The 14,276-nt window shown below is 30.9% G+C and overlaps 2 protein-coding genes across 2 annotated transcripts; one reads left to right on the forward strand and one right to left on the reverse strand.

The window, feature by feature from the left end:
* Nucleotides 1-250: 250 nt before the first annotated feature.
* Nucleotides 251-1,572, reverse strand: LOC114424352. The gene is made up of 3 exons (XM_028391196.1): nt 1,415-1,572; nt 1,176-1,264; nt 251-613 (listed from the first exon to the last, which is right to left on the reverse strand). Exons 1-3 carry the CDS (start codon nt 1,436-1,438, stop codon nt 466-468), a joined length of 261 nt encoding a protein of 86 aa, XP_028246997.1. The 5' UTR covers nt 1,439-1,572; the 3' UTR covers nt 251-465.
* Nucleotides 1,573-9,803: 8,231 nt separating this feature from the next.
* Nucleotides 9,804-13,455, forward strand: LOC114424619 (hyoscyamine 6-dioxygenase-like). The gene is made up of 3 exons (XM_028391483.1): nt 9,804-10,659; nt 11,082-11,287; nt 13,084-13,455. Exons 2-3 carry the CDS (start codon nt 11,106-11,108, stop codon nt 13,382-13,384), a joined length of 483 nt encoding a protein of 160 aa, XP_028247284.1. The 5' UTR covers nt 9,804-10,659; nt 11,082-11,105; the 3' UTR covers nt 13,385-13,455.
* Nucleotides 13,456-14,276: the final 821 nt, after the last annotated feature.

The following is a 14,276-nucleotide window of genomic DNA, read 5'->3' on the forward strand; positions in this document are numbered from 1 at the left end:
AAACTCTTACAATAATAAAGAATTAATATTAAAAAAAATCCAAATTTAGTGTTAAGAATATTGTTAATGCTGACTAATTAATCACACCATATCAATAAAGATGATTCATCTTAATCAAAAATTTATTTTTCATAATTTTTTAAATTTTTATTTAATAAATATAACATTTTTTAATAATAAAAATATCTATTAATCTCTTTAATTAATTTTTATTTACATTTTATTTAAACTTACACAAAAAACTTGCCAGTAATAAAAGTAAGAACAGCAATGATTTATATATAAACAAAATTATACAAAAATTTTATTTTTCATTTTGATGCCGACAATTACAAGACGCGAAGAGACATCAAACAACACGTAATATGACAAAGTTCATATGCAAGCTGCTTGACAGATTTAGAAACTTTGATTTTTCTTCCATAAGTTGAATTATTTTGGTATTCTACTACGTGTGACACTCTTTCATTTATCCTCGCTGAAGAAGTGGTTGATGGTTGGCATAATCTCTGGTGGTCGAGTACGAAGGAACTTCCTCAGGCCATGCTCAGCATATTTCTCTCCCTCTTCTCTGTTCTCCAACACTGCCATGCTTCTCCGAGTTTTGTTAATCCTACAGCAAATTGCCAAACAACATGAGCAAAATAGTGCAATCAAAGTATGAAGATTTTTTTAGTAGATGGTCATGTATGATAATACTGTTTAGCAGTAGCTAGGCTCTCCTTTTTTTATTTTTTTTCATTTATTAAGTTGATTAATATAAATTATATAAAATTAATTGGTTGTTATTGTAATAATGATTAATATTAATTAGTATAAAATTAGTTATGTTTATGATCTTATTATAATGATTAAGATGATAACTAATGTAAAATTATATAAAATTAATTGTGTTTGTTGTTATTATAATAACAAATAAGGTTATTGTTATTTAATATAAAAAATAATTTTAATTTTAAGTGAAAAATTATTATTTATTAAAAGTTAGACATTTAAATAACTATAAAGAAAAAAAAATTTAACCCCTTTATAAGATTTTTGAATCCAGTCACTGAACGCACAAATCAAAATATAGTTTTATAATGTAAAGTTCTTTATATTGATTTATATGAAAATTAAGCTCTTGAAATAACGAATTTGAGTATAATATTTCTTGATGAATCAACTAACTTTACCTAACATCAGGGTTCCCGAGCACATTTCTTGTTAGTTGGAACACACACATGCCGGTAACAAAGGTCATTGCAGCCAATAGAGGGTAAACCTACAAATATATATAGGTCAGGTGCCAGAGTCTCGTAAAACACAACTACTATATACCTTCCAGCCAATAAATAACTTTATAAAAGTGAAAGCAACTCATAAACAAGAGATTAATAAATCTATGAAATTAAATAATGTATATGGTATGTACCTCTGGTTTCATCCAACGCCCCATTAATTTGGAAAATGTTTCTTTTCTCTCTGAACCTCGGGTTTCAAAAAGGTGTTGTTTTGCTACTGCCACAACGAACAATGGTTGTTAATTTGATCTTGATTTTCTTGCATGGCCTGAATTTCTGTGTGCGATTTGTATATATAGGGTTTGGAGGGCTGATTAGAAGAAGACTTGGCATGCAAGTTCGGCCTATACAGTGGGCTGTGTTCAAAGATAAAATATTTGACTTTTAAAGAAAACCAGGGGCAAGCCTCATGTTTTTTCGGTTTTTTAAGTTGATATATGCAAAGAATGACCCAAGGTCTGGTCAATAGGGTAATGCAGTTGTTCACGACAACTTCAACCACATATAAAGAGATCACGATGTAGAATATTAATTACTACCACACTTTCTTGTTTGAAGGGACCAAGAATTGACTTCCTTGGCGAGACTCTTATTTTGATTTGGCGTCTTTCTAGATTTTGTAAACTATTTAATTAGTTAATTAAAAAAAAACTAGTTTAATTAATGTAATTTAACTAATTTTGCTATTCAGAACTTTAGTGAGCATGCCGTCCGCATTCAATAGATCGAGTTATTAATTTATATTATCCGTCCGTGGGGGTTGTTTTGAATTTTAATTTTATCATTATGAATGCCAATCTAACGTATAAATACCTAAGTTTTTTTTAATTGGTCTGCTTTTATCTAAACACATTTATAATTATAACATTTTAAATAATATTTTAATGAAAAATATTATAAATACAAAATAAATTCTTTTAAATTGTAATATTTTAAAATGTATAAAAAGGATTGAATTAAAATATTTATTGGTTTTTTCATTGTAAGAATTGAAAATAGTACTTGAGATTTACAACAACTCATTTATATTATTCAACTAATTGAGTTAAATCTAGTTGGTCAAAATATTTATTGATTATATGGTTTTCTTATGTTGTTTATTTGTGATAATGTTTAGATATAAAAGAAAAAGTAGAAAAGAAGATTTTAATTTTAATTTTTTTAATAGATTAACTGACATTAAAAATGGTTTAATTATTTTAATTATTTTTTCATTTCAATAATAATACTAATACTAATAATAATAATAATAATAATTCATTTTATTGCTTATTTTGAATAAACAAAATCAATAATAGTATAATTAGTTAATTTTAAAATATTAAATTTAATGAATTGATTTTTTTACGTTATCAATTGACATTAACACCATTCATTAATTCAAAATATTTTTATCATATATAATATAAATTATTTATCGCATATATGCGGTTCCACTTATTTTAACGGTATAATGCTAGCTCAATATATTAAGTCTGTAAATACTAGCTCTCAACTTTATAAATAAACCATATATTTATTCCAGATCTAAACTTAATGACATTTCTCAAAATAAATAATTGAAAATGTTCACAAAAAAATATGAGAAAATATCAAACTAAATAAGAGTTTCAAAAATATCAATTGTACTACAATGAAATCACACCATGAAACCAAGTCCTATTCGTACTACATGATCCTTAAAATTCTTTGGTGGCATGCCTTTAGTCAAATGATTGACAATTATCAACTTAGTACTAATGTGTTCAAATACCACTTTCTTTTCTTTAACATGTTCTCTTATGGTTAAGTACTTGATGTCGATGTGCTTACTTCGACTTCAACTTTTGTTGTTTTTAGCCATGAATATTGCAGCATAGTTGTCATAATACAACTTCAATGGCCTAGAAATAGAGTCCACAACTCTACGAAACTCTTCAACCATACACCATGCAAGGTAGCCTCAAAACAGGAAACGAACTCAGCCTCCATAGTGGAAGTAGCAGTCAAGGTCTACTTGGCACTTCTCCAAGATACAACTCCACTAGCTAGCATAAAAATATAACCAAATGTTGATTTTCGTGAATCAACGCAACCATCATAGTCATAATTTGAGTAGCCAATCACTTCTAGACAATTAGTTTGTTTGTACACCTGCATGTAATCATTTGTTCCTTGAAGATATTTCATCACTTTTTTTGTAGCTTTCCAGTGATCAATACCTGGATTATTTTGATATCTTCCCAAAACTCTAACAACATATGCAATGTTAGGTATGGTGCAAACCTAAGCCTACATAAGGCTTCCAATAATTGAAGCATATAGAATATTCTTCATGTGTTCCTGTTCAAAATCATTTTTTGCGCATTGACTCAAATTGAGTTTGTCACCCTTCACAATGAGAGCTACAATTGGTGAACAATCTTTCATGTTAAATCTCTTTAAAACTTTGTTAATATACGTATCTTGAGACAGACCTAAAATGCCTCAAGACCTTTCCTTATGGATCTTAATGCCAATGACATAAGATGCCTCTCACATATCCTTGATATTAAAGTTCTTTGAAAAAAATTGTTTTACCTCATATAGCAAATTCTTATCATTAGTTGCAAGCAAAATATCATCCACATATAACACAAAAAACAAATCTTACTCTCGCTGACCTTCTGGTATATACATTGATTCATGATGTTCTCTTCAAAACCAAATGAAGTGATGACCTCATGAAATTTTAGATACCATTGGCGGGAGGCTTGTTTCAATCCATAGACGGATTTATTAAGCTTAGAGACTAAGTGCTCACTATCACTAGAGAAGAATCCTTCAGGTTGTTTCATGTAAACATATTCCTCTAAATGACCATTAAGGAATGTCTTTGATGTAACTCAAAGTAAAAATGAACTACTAATGCCATAATTACTCGAAAATAATATTTCTTAGATACAGGAGAAAATATCTTTGTATAGTCGATTCCTTCTCTTTAAGTGAACCCTTTGACAACTAGTCTTGCCTTATGTCTCTTAATGTTGTCTTGTGAGTCTTTCTTTGTTTTAAAGGCCAATCTACATCCAATGGCTTTTACACCTTTAGGCAACTCGACGAGATCCCAGACTTGGTTAGATGCCATAGAATCCATTTCATCTTTCATAGCATTGTACCACAAGTTTGATTCCTTATAACTCATTGCCTGTGAAAATGATTCAAGATCATTTGTGGCTCATTGTCTGCAACTTGATCTACAGGATCATTTTCAACAGTTTGTGGAATTTCAATCATTGGTTGTTTAACACGCATTTGTACTTGAGGGTTGTGAATGACAACCAATCTATCATTTAAGCCAAATGGTTGAGCTTCATAATGATCCTTTTCAGAATCAATGTCCTGAAATTGACCACTCCCACTGATCAAGTCATTCTCAAGAAATTTTGCATTTCTCGATTCCACAACCCTAGTGGTATTTGATGGACAATAGAATTTATACCCTTTGAACCTTTTTTCATATCCAATGAAATACCCACTGATACTTCTTTGGTCTAGTTTCTTTTCTTGTGTGTTATAAATTCTCACTTCAGACGGGCATCCCCAAATGCGATATGTTGCAAACTCGATGTCCAACCTTTGAATAACTCAAAACGTGTCTTTGAGACAACATTGGTTGGTACTCAATTTAATATATACACAATCATCTTTAGTGCTTCAATCCACAAGAATTAAGGAAGTTTTCTATTACTCCTCATACTTGTTGGAATGCTGATTGACAAGTGTACCGATTCACACAGGTAGTATAAAACGGTAAGACTGAGTATCGTATCCTCAAGAAATTTGTTTCACTCAGACCATGTACATTCAGTATGCAAACAATTATAGGAATTAAAAGCAAAGTAAGTATTGAGTTTTGAACTAGAAAACCTATTTGAACATAAACAAAATATCTAAAACTATGAAGGTGAGACTTATCAAGTAAAGAGCGTTGGGTCGTTCTACTGAATTTCTCTTGATGTTTAGTATGCATTTTTCTCTATTTAACGCTATCCTAGTGTTCTTATGCTGAGAAACTACTCAAACCAAGATTCCTCTAGTGAATGAGCCTAACTCTCTTTAAACTTCGTCCTTGATCCCTCAACAAACTTAGTCTAAAAGAGTTGTATTAAGCCTAGAGCATAATATGGACTAGATCACTGCACTTTATTCCTAGACATACAGATTTCTAGCTTGCTCTAACAAGTTCTAAGGTTTTGAAGCATTTCCTAATGCTAAAAAGCCTAACTACACATACAAATGGGTGATCAAGCCACAAGCATATAAAATAAGCATAGATAGAAGCAATGAACACAAAAAAACAACATTGAATATATAGTAAGAGTGTTACATCAATATTGTTCAGCAGAGCTCCCCAACAAAGAGGCTTAGCCTTCCATTACAAGCAAAAACTCAAACTACAAGAAATGAACTATTTTTGGTGAAAGAAATGGAAGAAGATGGTTGAGGATATCTCCTACAACCTCTAAACCCTAAATCTCTCTATTTTCTGGACTAAGCTTTCTTTGCTGCTCTCCTTGTGTCTCTTCTGCTTCCAAATGCGAACTTCTTCTTTTTATTTCTGCCAACTTCAGTGTTTTAAAGGCTCTTGGACCTTTCAGCTTTTGAAGGCTCGCTTAGCGAGACTGGCTCGCTAAGCGAGAGTAAGTGAATTTTGGCTTAACGAAACTGTGCGCACTGAGCGCGAGAAGAGACAACGTCCTCATTGGACGGGCTGGTTGCACGCTGGGCGAGCACATCTCTGGCTTATCCTCTTCTCGGGTTTCTCCATCCGCTAAGCGAGCTTGATGCTTCGCTAAGCGGATGCCACTCGCTGAGCGGATCTGCCTCGCTGAGCGAGTCATCAACTACTTGAACCTTCTCTTCTTTGGCCTGAAATTGAGTTGGATTCAACATTAATTCACAAAATTGGAGTCTCTACTATATAAAATCACACTAAACAAAAAAATATGTACAATTCCTACAAATAGAACCATAAATTGGAGTTAAAGCGCTATTTTCTTGCAAGTATTCAACACTAAACTAACTCATGAATAGCGACTAACAATACTCTTCACCATGTCCATTAAAGTTTGGTTTCTTCTTTCTACCACACCATTCTAATCCAGAGAACCAGACATAATGTACTGGGCAACAATCTCATGTTCTTGAAGAAACTTTACAAATAGACCAGGTGCTTGTCCATTCTCCGTGTATCTACCAGTACTCTCCACCTCTATTAAATCTCATGATCTTAATTTGCTTTTCACATTGTTTCTCCACTTCGGCCTTAAAAACTTTGAAAGCTTCATCTTTAGAATTAAGTAAGTAGAGATACATGTATCGTGAATAATCGTCTATGAAAGTGATAAAGTATTTCGAGCCACTTGAGTCCATGTCTGGACAACAAATATCAGCGTGTATGATTTCTAATAGGTTTAAGCTCCTCTTTGCACCCTTCTTAGACTTGTTAGTTTGCTTATCCTTAATGCAATCTACATAAGTACTCATTCATTTACCAATCTCTTAATTCTCTCGATAGAGATTTGTCTTAATCTTCAATGCCATAACATAGAGGATTCCTCATTCACAACACATCATTTTAACCCAACAGTAACATGCATAAAATTATAGGCAACATCATTTTGAAATTCAATAAAGTAAAGCCATCAAGTAATGCACCTGAACTAATAATTCCAGATTTATTAATTAAAGAAAAGCCAAAATTTGAAAAATTAAAGGAAAAACCCAATGGTGCAAGTCTTGATACAGAAATCAAATTCTTAAAAAAAATTGGAACATAAAATGTCTTTTCTAAACACAAAATAAAACTGCTGCTTAAAACTAAACTGCATGTCCCAATGGCTTCCACATACGAGCTCATCTTGCCTCTTGAATAGATGTACTGCTTACTTTCCACTGGTCTCTTGAGGTTTTCCATACCCTACAAGGTATTATAAACATGGATTGTAGAACCAGAATCAATCCACCATGTGTTATGATTAACATTAATCATATTAGATTCATAACAAACATAAGTAAATGAAGTACCTTTCTTGTCGAGCCAACTCTTAAATTTTGAGCAGTCTTTCTTCATGTGCCATTTTTTCTTGCAAAAGAAACACTTTGACTCTTTCTTTATGACCGGCTGAGCAGGAATCTTGTCCTTATTCTTGGCTTGATCCCCCTTTTTCTTTCCTTGAGCAGTCAAATATACTCTTTCACCCTGTTCCATTATTAACCTTTCCTATTCTTGAACAAACATAGTCAATAGCTCATTAATTGACCACTTATCCTTATGTGTGTTATAAGAGATTTTGAAATGGGCATATTGCATAGGTAGAGTACATCAAAATGTAGTGTACTAGGAAAGAATCTGACATGGTAATTTCCAAGGCTTTTAGCTGAGCCACTATATCCCTCATGCACATGATGTGATCACGTACTCCTCTTATCCGATAGAGCTTTAAGGATGAGAACTGGATTATAAGGGTGTTGGCAAGGACCTTATCAGATGTAACAAATTGATCATCAATGGCCTTAGAAAGATCCTTGACCTTTTCATGCTGATCAACAGAACTACGGATACTAGTAGATATATTGGTTTTTATGAACATCACAGAGAGGCAATTAGATCTCTCGCACTTTTCATAAAGATCAATAACATTTGAAGTTCTAGTTTCAGTAATACCAGTGGTTCATTTTTTCTAATGGCATAGTCAATATCCATCCACCCTAAATGAAGGAGAATTCTCTCTTTCCAAACCTTACAATTGTCCCCTTTCAATTCGGGAATATCACACTTAATATAAAAAATGATCGCAAATTGATTAATTGCAAAGTTCAAACATACATTCTCATTATTCATAATTTAAGACTAAATAAAATATTTTGTTTTACTAATGTAACACTTGTATTAGTTTATGAACCTAGTGACATAAAACTTGCTTGTGGATTAAAGTCCTACCCAATTAGATTCAAACTTATGATAAAACTATCAAATTATGTTCCTTTTTCCTTAATTTTTGTGGGTAAATTAAGAAATGCAACCTAATATTTTATCCTAATTAGTCATACAAATATAATAAAATCCCTGTGGGCAGATTATATTATATTACATATGATTAATCACAACTAATGTTTAAGTATATATATATATATATATATATATATATATACCCACATAATCTATTAAAGAAGTTGTGGTTATTCTCTAATCATTTAAATTATATTAATTACTTAACATTAATTAATTCTTAATAAAGAGCTAAATATTTGCATAACATTCTCAATAATGCAAATAATTGAATAACATTGCATAAATATTATTTAACATGTACAATAATCATAAAATCATACTTACAAAATTCAAGAAATAAATAAATAATATATGCATATCATTATTCAATAAAAGAAAAGGTGTAAGCTCTCTAATGATTATTTTTAACGTGCATAAATCATTTAACTTAATATTACATGCTTAAATAAATATTAAATTCAAACATATAATGAAAAAATAATTTAAACACATTAAAATGCACTAAATAATTCATAACCATATATATACTAAACAGTTCAATTTAATTATTTAGCATATGTATAATTATCAATAAAAATTATGGCATATGAAAAGGGAAGACAATGTTTAGCATATGTTATTCAATTATTTAGCAAATTTTGTACGTATTTAATTATTAATTAAAGACATTAAGGTATTTCACATAAAACTTATATCGCTGGACAATGTATAAGTTGTTTATATATATAAACAATTATTAGGCCTTCAAATGGTTTAAAAACGACATGGGTGGCCAAAGCAAACATAGCCTTCAGCATCAATTGTGTAGAGTATGATTTTAATATTATTAAAAGCATTAGCCAGATGGTCTGTACTAAAATGCAATAAGTGATTCCAAAAATAGCCCACGTCATTAGCATCAAAATGACGGAAATGAAACAATACGAAAGGTCATTTAATTGTCTTCAACCTTGAGCCGGATCACTTTGACCCGGTTGCGACCCACGAACCCGAATGGACACCCGATGGTTTTTAGTCATTTACAAAGTCAAAGTTATCATTTTAAATCACATATAAAAAGGAAAATCTATTCTAATATGATTTTCAGTTTTAATATAAATTAAAACGTTCAAAAACCAAGAAGTGCCCATATCTTAAAAAAAGAACATATGAGCGTCAAAATAGAAACAAGACAAAGGCAAAGAAGACTCTGATATCAAATGTAAATGTAAAATTTATAAATATACTAGTTTGAATCATAAACAACACATTACCAAACACTAAAAATAGAGAAGAAAAATATTATTTTCAGAGATACATACCTCTCACCATTGTTATCAACCTTCTTCGGCCTTCATAATTTTAACTTTCTAGACCCTCACTTGTTCAAACTCGATGGTGTGTTTTATTTAAAGAGAGGAGTAGGTTTGATGATCCAAAATAAGAACTCTAAATTTTATTTATAAAGTGGATATGGATAATAATAATAATATCATGACTTATTGCTGAAACGTTGGTCAACATGGGTTGAATGTAACTAGAAAATGGACCATGGACAGAAATTCACTTCCCATAAAAATCGAACAAAAAACATTACAGGAAAATAGGAATTGAAAAACTGAAAATTCCAACATGTGTGACAATTATGAGTCCGTTAACATGTATCCCAGCTGTTTATGAACTTAATTATAAAGGAAATGACTGGCAAACACATGTGTTTCTATCACACCAGGAAGAGCGGTGTACAAATAAAAATGGATCGGAGTGGGTAATTTTTATTAATTACTCAGCCTTAGCCTATCTGAAGAACAATTGTTGGCTGTCATGCATGTCTTGTCCATTGTATTCATGTTATTCAATGCAGAGTTGAGCTTTGTCATGTCATTGTCAATGCAGAGTTGAGCATAGTAGTATCTTACTTTGGAAATCAATCCTTGAGTTAGTTTTATTTATTCTTAAAAATCGTGTTGAAGAAACCAAAGTCAAATGCTAATAGATCTCTCTTATTTCAGTGAACAGTCACTGCAAAAAAAAAAAAATTAAAAGAAAAATAGGAAGGGGATATATCATAAGGAAGTGTATTTAATTTAACAATTGCCTCGCATTTTCGCTTATTATCGTCCGAGAGATCATCCGTGCCACTCATGCTGTTTTAACATCGTGGATCGGAAGCTTGTGTCTAGTTGGTATAATCTTGATTCTTTGGTGACATCATCATGTGTGCAACCACCAGAAAGAAGACCCGGCAATGCTATTTTGGCCTCTGGCAAGTTAGTTCCAGTTATTGATCTTGGAGGACATGATCGAGCTGTTACCATAAAGAACATTTTGAACTCCTCCCAGGATTATGTCTTTTTCCAGGTTCAAATTGTTGATTTATTACTATTTCCCTATGATTTAGTTAATTTCTTCTTTTTATTAGTACGTCCTTCATCACATGTGTTTGTCGTAACATGATGAGTACTGGTTTTTACAAATGTGTTTGTATTGTAGAGTTGGAATCAGCTTTCATCGTGTAACATACGATCTATTGGCTACACGAGTTACATAACATGCATCTTTGGTGTTATGTTATATAACTTGGTGTGTCCAATAAATTTCTTGTTATGCAAAATACGATACATTATTTGACAGTCTTAGATGTGTGTGTGTGTATATATATATATATATATATATATCATTTGTTTTTTGGGTTGATTATGTATGCCATGGTTAATCTGAAACTGTGAAGTAGCTAGGTTATCAACCATGGAGTTTCTAAGGATTTAGTGGATTCTACACAGAATATTTTCAAAGAATTCCATGCCATGCCTGCGGATGTAAAGATACATGAAAGCCCTAAGGATCCAAATGGAAGCTGCAAGATCTATACAAGTAGTGCAAGAACCACCAAAGACGTGGTTGAATATTGGAAAGACACATTATCACACCCATGTCAACCTTCTGGAGAATTCAAGGATTATTGGCCCGAGAAACCTGTTGGATACCGGTAAATTCTTCTTTGCTTTCTCTCTCTCTTTTTTTACTTAAACGTGCACGTTACCTCCTTTAAATTTCAATATATCTTTTTTTTTTTAATTGTAGTTGAGCTGCTAGCTAGGTTTATAATAATGTGTTCTTAGCTCGTGGATTTCTTATAATAATAATAATAATAATAATAATAATAATAATAATAATAATAATAATAATAGGGTATAAAAACAACGGGCGGTGCCGTTTTAAATAACAAAATCTTAGCTGCGTCACATAACTCTTAATACATATCTCCTTATACAAATCTGCAAAATTTGAGAGAATAAATATCATGCAACTATAACTACTAGGTATACAATAAATATATATTCTACAATATTAATCAGTACGTTTAGATAATATTCTGCGTATAGCTAGACCGTGTATTGCACAAATACTATAATATTCTACAATCAGTTTAGATAATCTAAAGAATGTAAATTCTTAGAAGTGAACATATTTCATAATATGTCAATTGATTTTTTTTATTCGAATTGAACACGATATCCTAGTATTATGTCAATTGATTTTTTTTTATTCTGAGCTGTTAATTTTTTTTTAATGTACATTTAAGAGAAACGTTAACAATTGTCAAGAAGAAAAAGCTTGTGTTAATATTTTGTTTTTAAAAAAAAGCATGCGTTAATCAGACATAACAATTGTACTCATCCCAGTGGGATTGACCCGGATTCGTCTCGAATTTGACCGGAAAAATCAAGTTGATAAGAGTCGAGTTGGGTTTGAATTTTTTTTGATTGAGAAAGTTGAGTTCAAAATGGGATCAGATATGCTAATCTCTGCCCCTTTCCTATTACTACTCTAATATAATAAATATTTTAAATTACTATTTTAAATATTTCTTATGCGTGTCAACTAGGTTTTATTATGACACTTTGCTAGACCTGAAAGTTTAGACTATGTTTCTTTTTATTTTTTGTGTTTTTTGTTAGATTGTTGGAAGATGGAACAAGACTGTATGTTTATTTTAGAACACTTTGTTTGATGATACTAGTTTCTATTATAAATTTTAATGGATTAATACTTATTTTATGCATGAAATTATTATTTTTCTTATAATTATGTATAATTTTTACTTAATTTCATGTTGAGCTCAAAAAATAAATGAGTAAATAATTTTTACTTATTTACTGCTAAATACTTGGAATTTCAACCTTAATAAACAAGGTGTTATGATCATTATTTTTTTTAAGCTATCCAAAAATAAATGAGATCAAATGATTTTTATTTAAAATTTTAATTTAACATTATGTAATAGATTTAGTTTAATTACAAAAAAAAAATTATCATTTTTTTCCATTTTTTATGAATAATAAAATAAGATAGGATCAAAGGCAGGACGGGACGAGACAAGGAAACCCGATCCCTATCTAAGCGGGAGAGGAATGAATTTAACTTTTGGACTCCGACAAGGATCAGGTTTCAGGTTCAAGGAGTGAGGCACAGGCTGGGGAGGCTAAACCCGCCCATGTCCTGTTGTCATGCCTAGTGTGAATCTTTTCGACCCAACTATCCAAGGGTAGTTGTGACCACACGCTTCTTGGTATACTTTATTATCCTTTCTCCAAATGCTCTTCTTGGTACACTTAATTAATTTCTATTTGTACGTACTAATTTTGAATGTTGCCACAGAATTTCGCTGTTCATTGGGAAAAATTACTAATTGTTTTCACAAAAATAATGCTTTCATAGTGCTGTACTGCTGTTGCAGTTGTTTTATTTGATAATTTGACCAAGCATGTATCAGTTTTTCAGTGAAGTTGTAGGGAAATACACACAAGAACTAAGGAAACTGGCACTTCAAATTTTGGAGCTGATTTGTGAAGGATTTGATCTCAACCCAGAATATTTTTGTGGAGGACTTGGTGAAAATCCAGTAGTGCTGTCTCATTTCTACCCTCCTTGTCTTGAACCAAGTTTAACCTTAGGAACATTCATGCACAAAGACTCTATCCTTATTACCATTTTGTTTCAAGAAGTAGGGATCAATGCACTGCAGGTCTTCAAAGATGGGAATGGATTGGTGTTGAGCCAATTCACAATGCCTTTGTGGTAAACATCGGGATTATGTTACAGGTATTTTTTCCCCGTAGCTTGCTCTAGTAAAATTATCAATTCAAATGTGGATAAATAATCACTTTTGTTTATAAATGTGTAATTCATTGACAAATGTGTCTCTGAAAGATGGAAATATAAAATTTAGTTCCCGAAAGTATAAAAAATGTAACAAATATATCCGGTCGTTAACTTCTGGTCGTCTCCATTAATAAAATAGTCTACATGACACAAATGAACGAATTTGTCACTAAAATGACTATCAACGTGGTCATCTCTAATTGCCAGTATAGGGACATATTTGTCATATAATATTTTTTTGATTTTTCGTCTTCCCACTTCGTTGACAAAAATATCTCTAAAGGATGAAAATATAAAATATAGTCCCCGAAAGTGTAAAAAGTGCGACAAATATATTCGTACATTAATAATTGATTGTGACTACTTATTTTAATTTTGAAAAATTTATAATGATTGCGATAAAATATTATCAATGGAAGTGAATTTTTATTACTTTGGCAAATTCTTCTTACTTTTCTTCAACTACAAAAAAATCAATCATTTGGTTGTTAACTCTTGAATAAATGCTATCAACACAGAAAAAAAAAACAATTTTTTTTACTGTAAAACGATAAAGAGATCATTGTTTCTGTTTAATCAAACACTATTTATTTAATAACTTTTTTAATAAATTTTTCATAATAAAATATGAATATCTATTAGTATATGCAATGACATCAAATTACAAGTTATAATAAAATTTTGTTGATTTTTAAATTATTTTTTTAAAATCATCCACAATGATTTTTTATTGACTGATCATTTAAAAAATTATTCCAAAGGAGGTGAGTCTTTTTTAGAAATTAAAAATATTATTGTAATTGTAATTTTTC

This window comes from Glycine soja, chromosome 8 (genome assembly GCF_004193775.1).
Source record: "Glycine soja cultivar W05 chromosome 8, ASM419377v2, whole genome shotgun sequence".
Classification (NCBI taxonomy): domain Eukaryota; kingdom Viridiplantae; phylum Streptophyta; class Magnoliopsida; order Fabales; family Fabaceae; genus Glycine; species Glycine soja.

What these genes read in the sequence shown, in the direction of transcription:
- LOC114424352 (XM_028391196.1), bottom strand. Translation starts at nt 1,438, where the DNA reads ATGGGGCGTTGGATGAAACCAGAG. An exon ending in GGCGTTGGATGAAACCAGAG is followed by an intron (nt 1,265 to 1,414) that starts GTACATACCATA and finishes ATATATTTGTAG; the next exon opens with GTTTACCCTCTATTGGCTGC. An exon ending in CTCGGGAACCCTGATGTTAG is followed by an intron (nt 614 to 1,175) that starts GTAAAGTTAGTT and finishes AATTTGCTGTAG; the next exon opens with GATTAACAAAACTCGGAGAA.
- LOC114424619 (XM_028391483.1), top strand. Translation starts at nt 11,106, where the DNA reads ATGCCTGCGGATGTAAAGATACATGAAAGCCCTAAGGATCCAAATGGA. An exon ending in GAGAAACCTGTTGGATACCG is followed by an intron (nt 11,288 to 13,083) that starts GTAAATTCTTCT and finishes TCAGTTTTTCAG; the next exon opens with TGAAGTTGTAGGGAAATACA.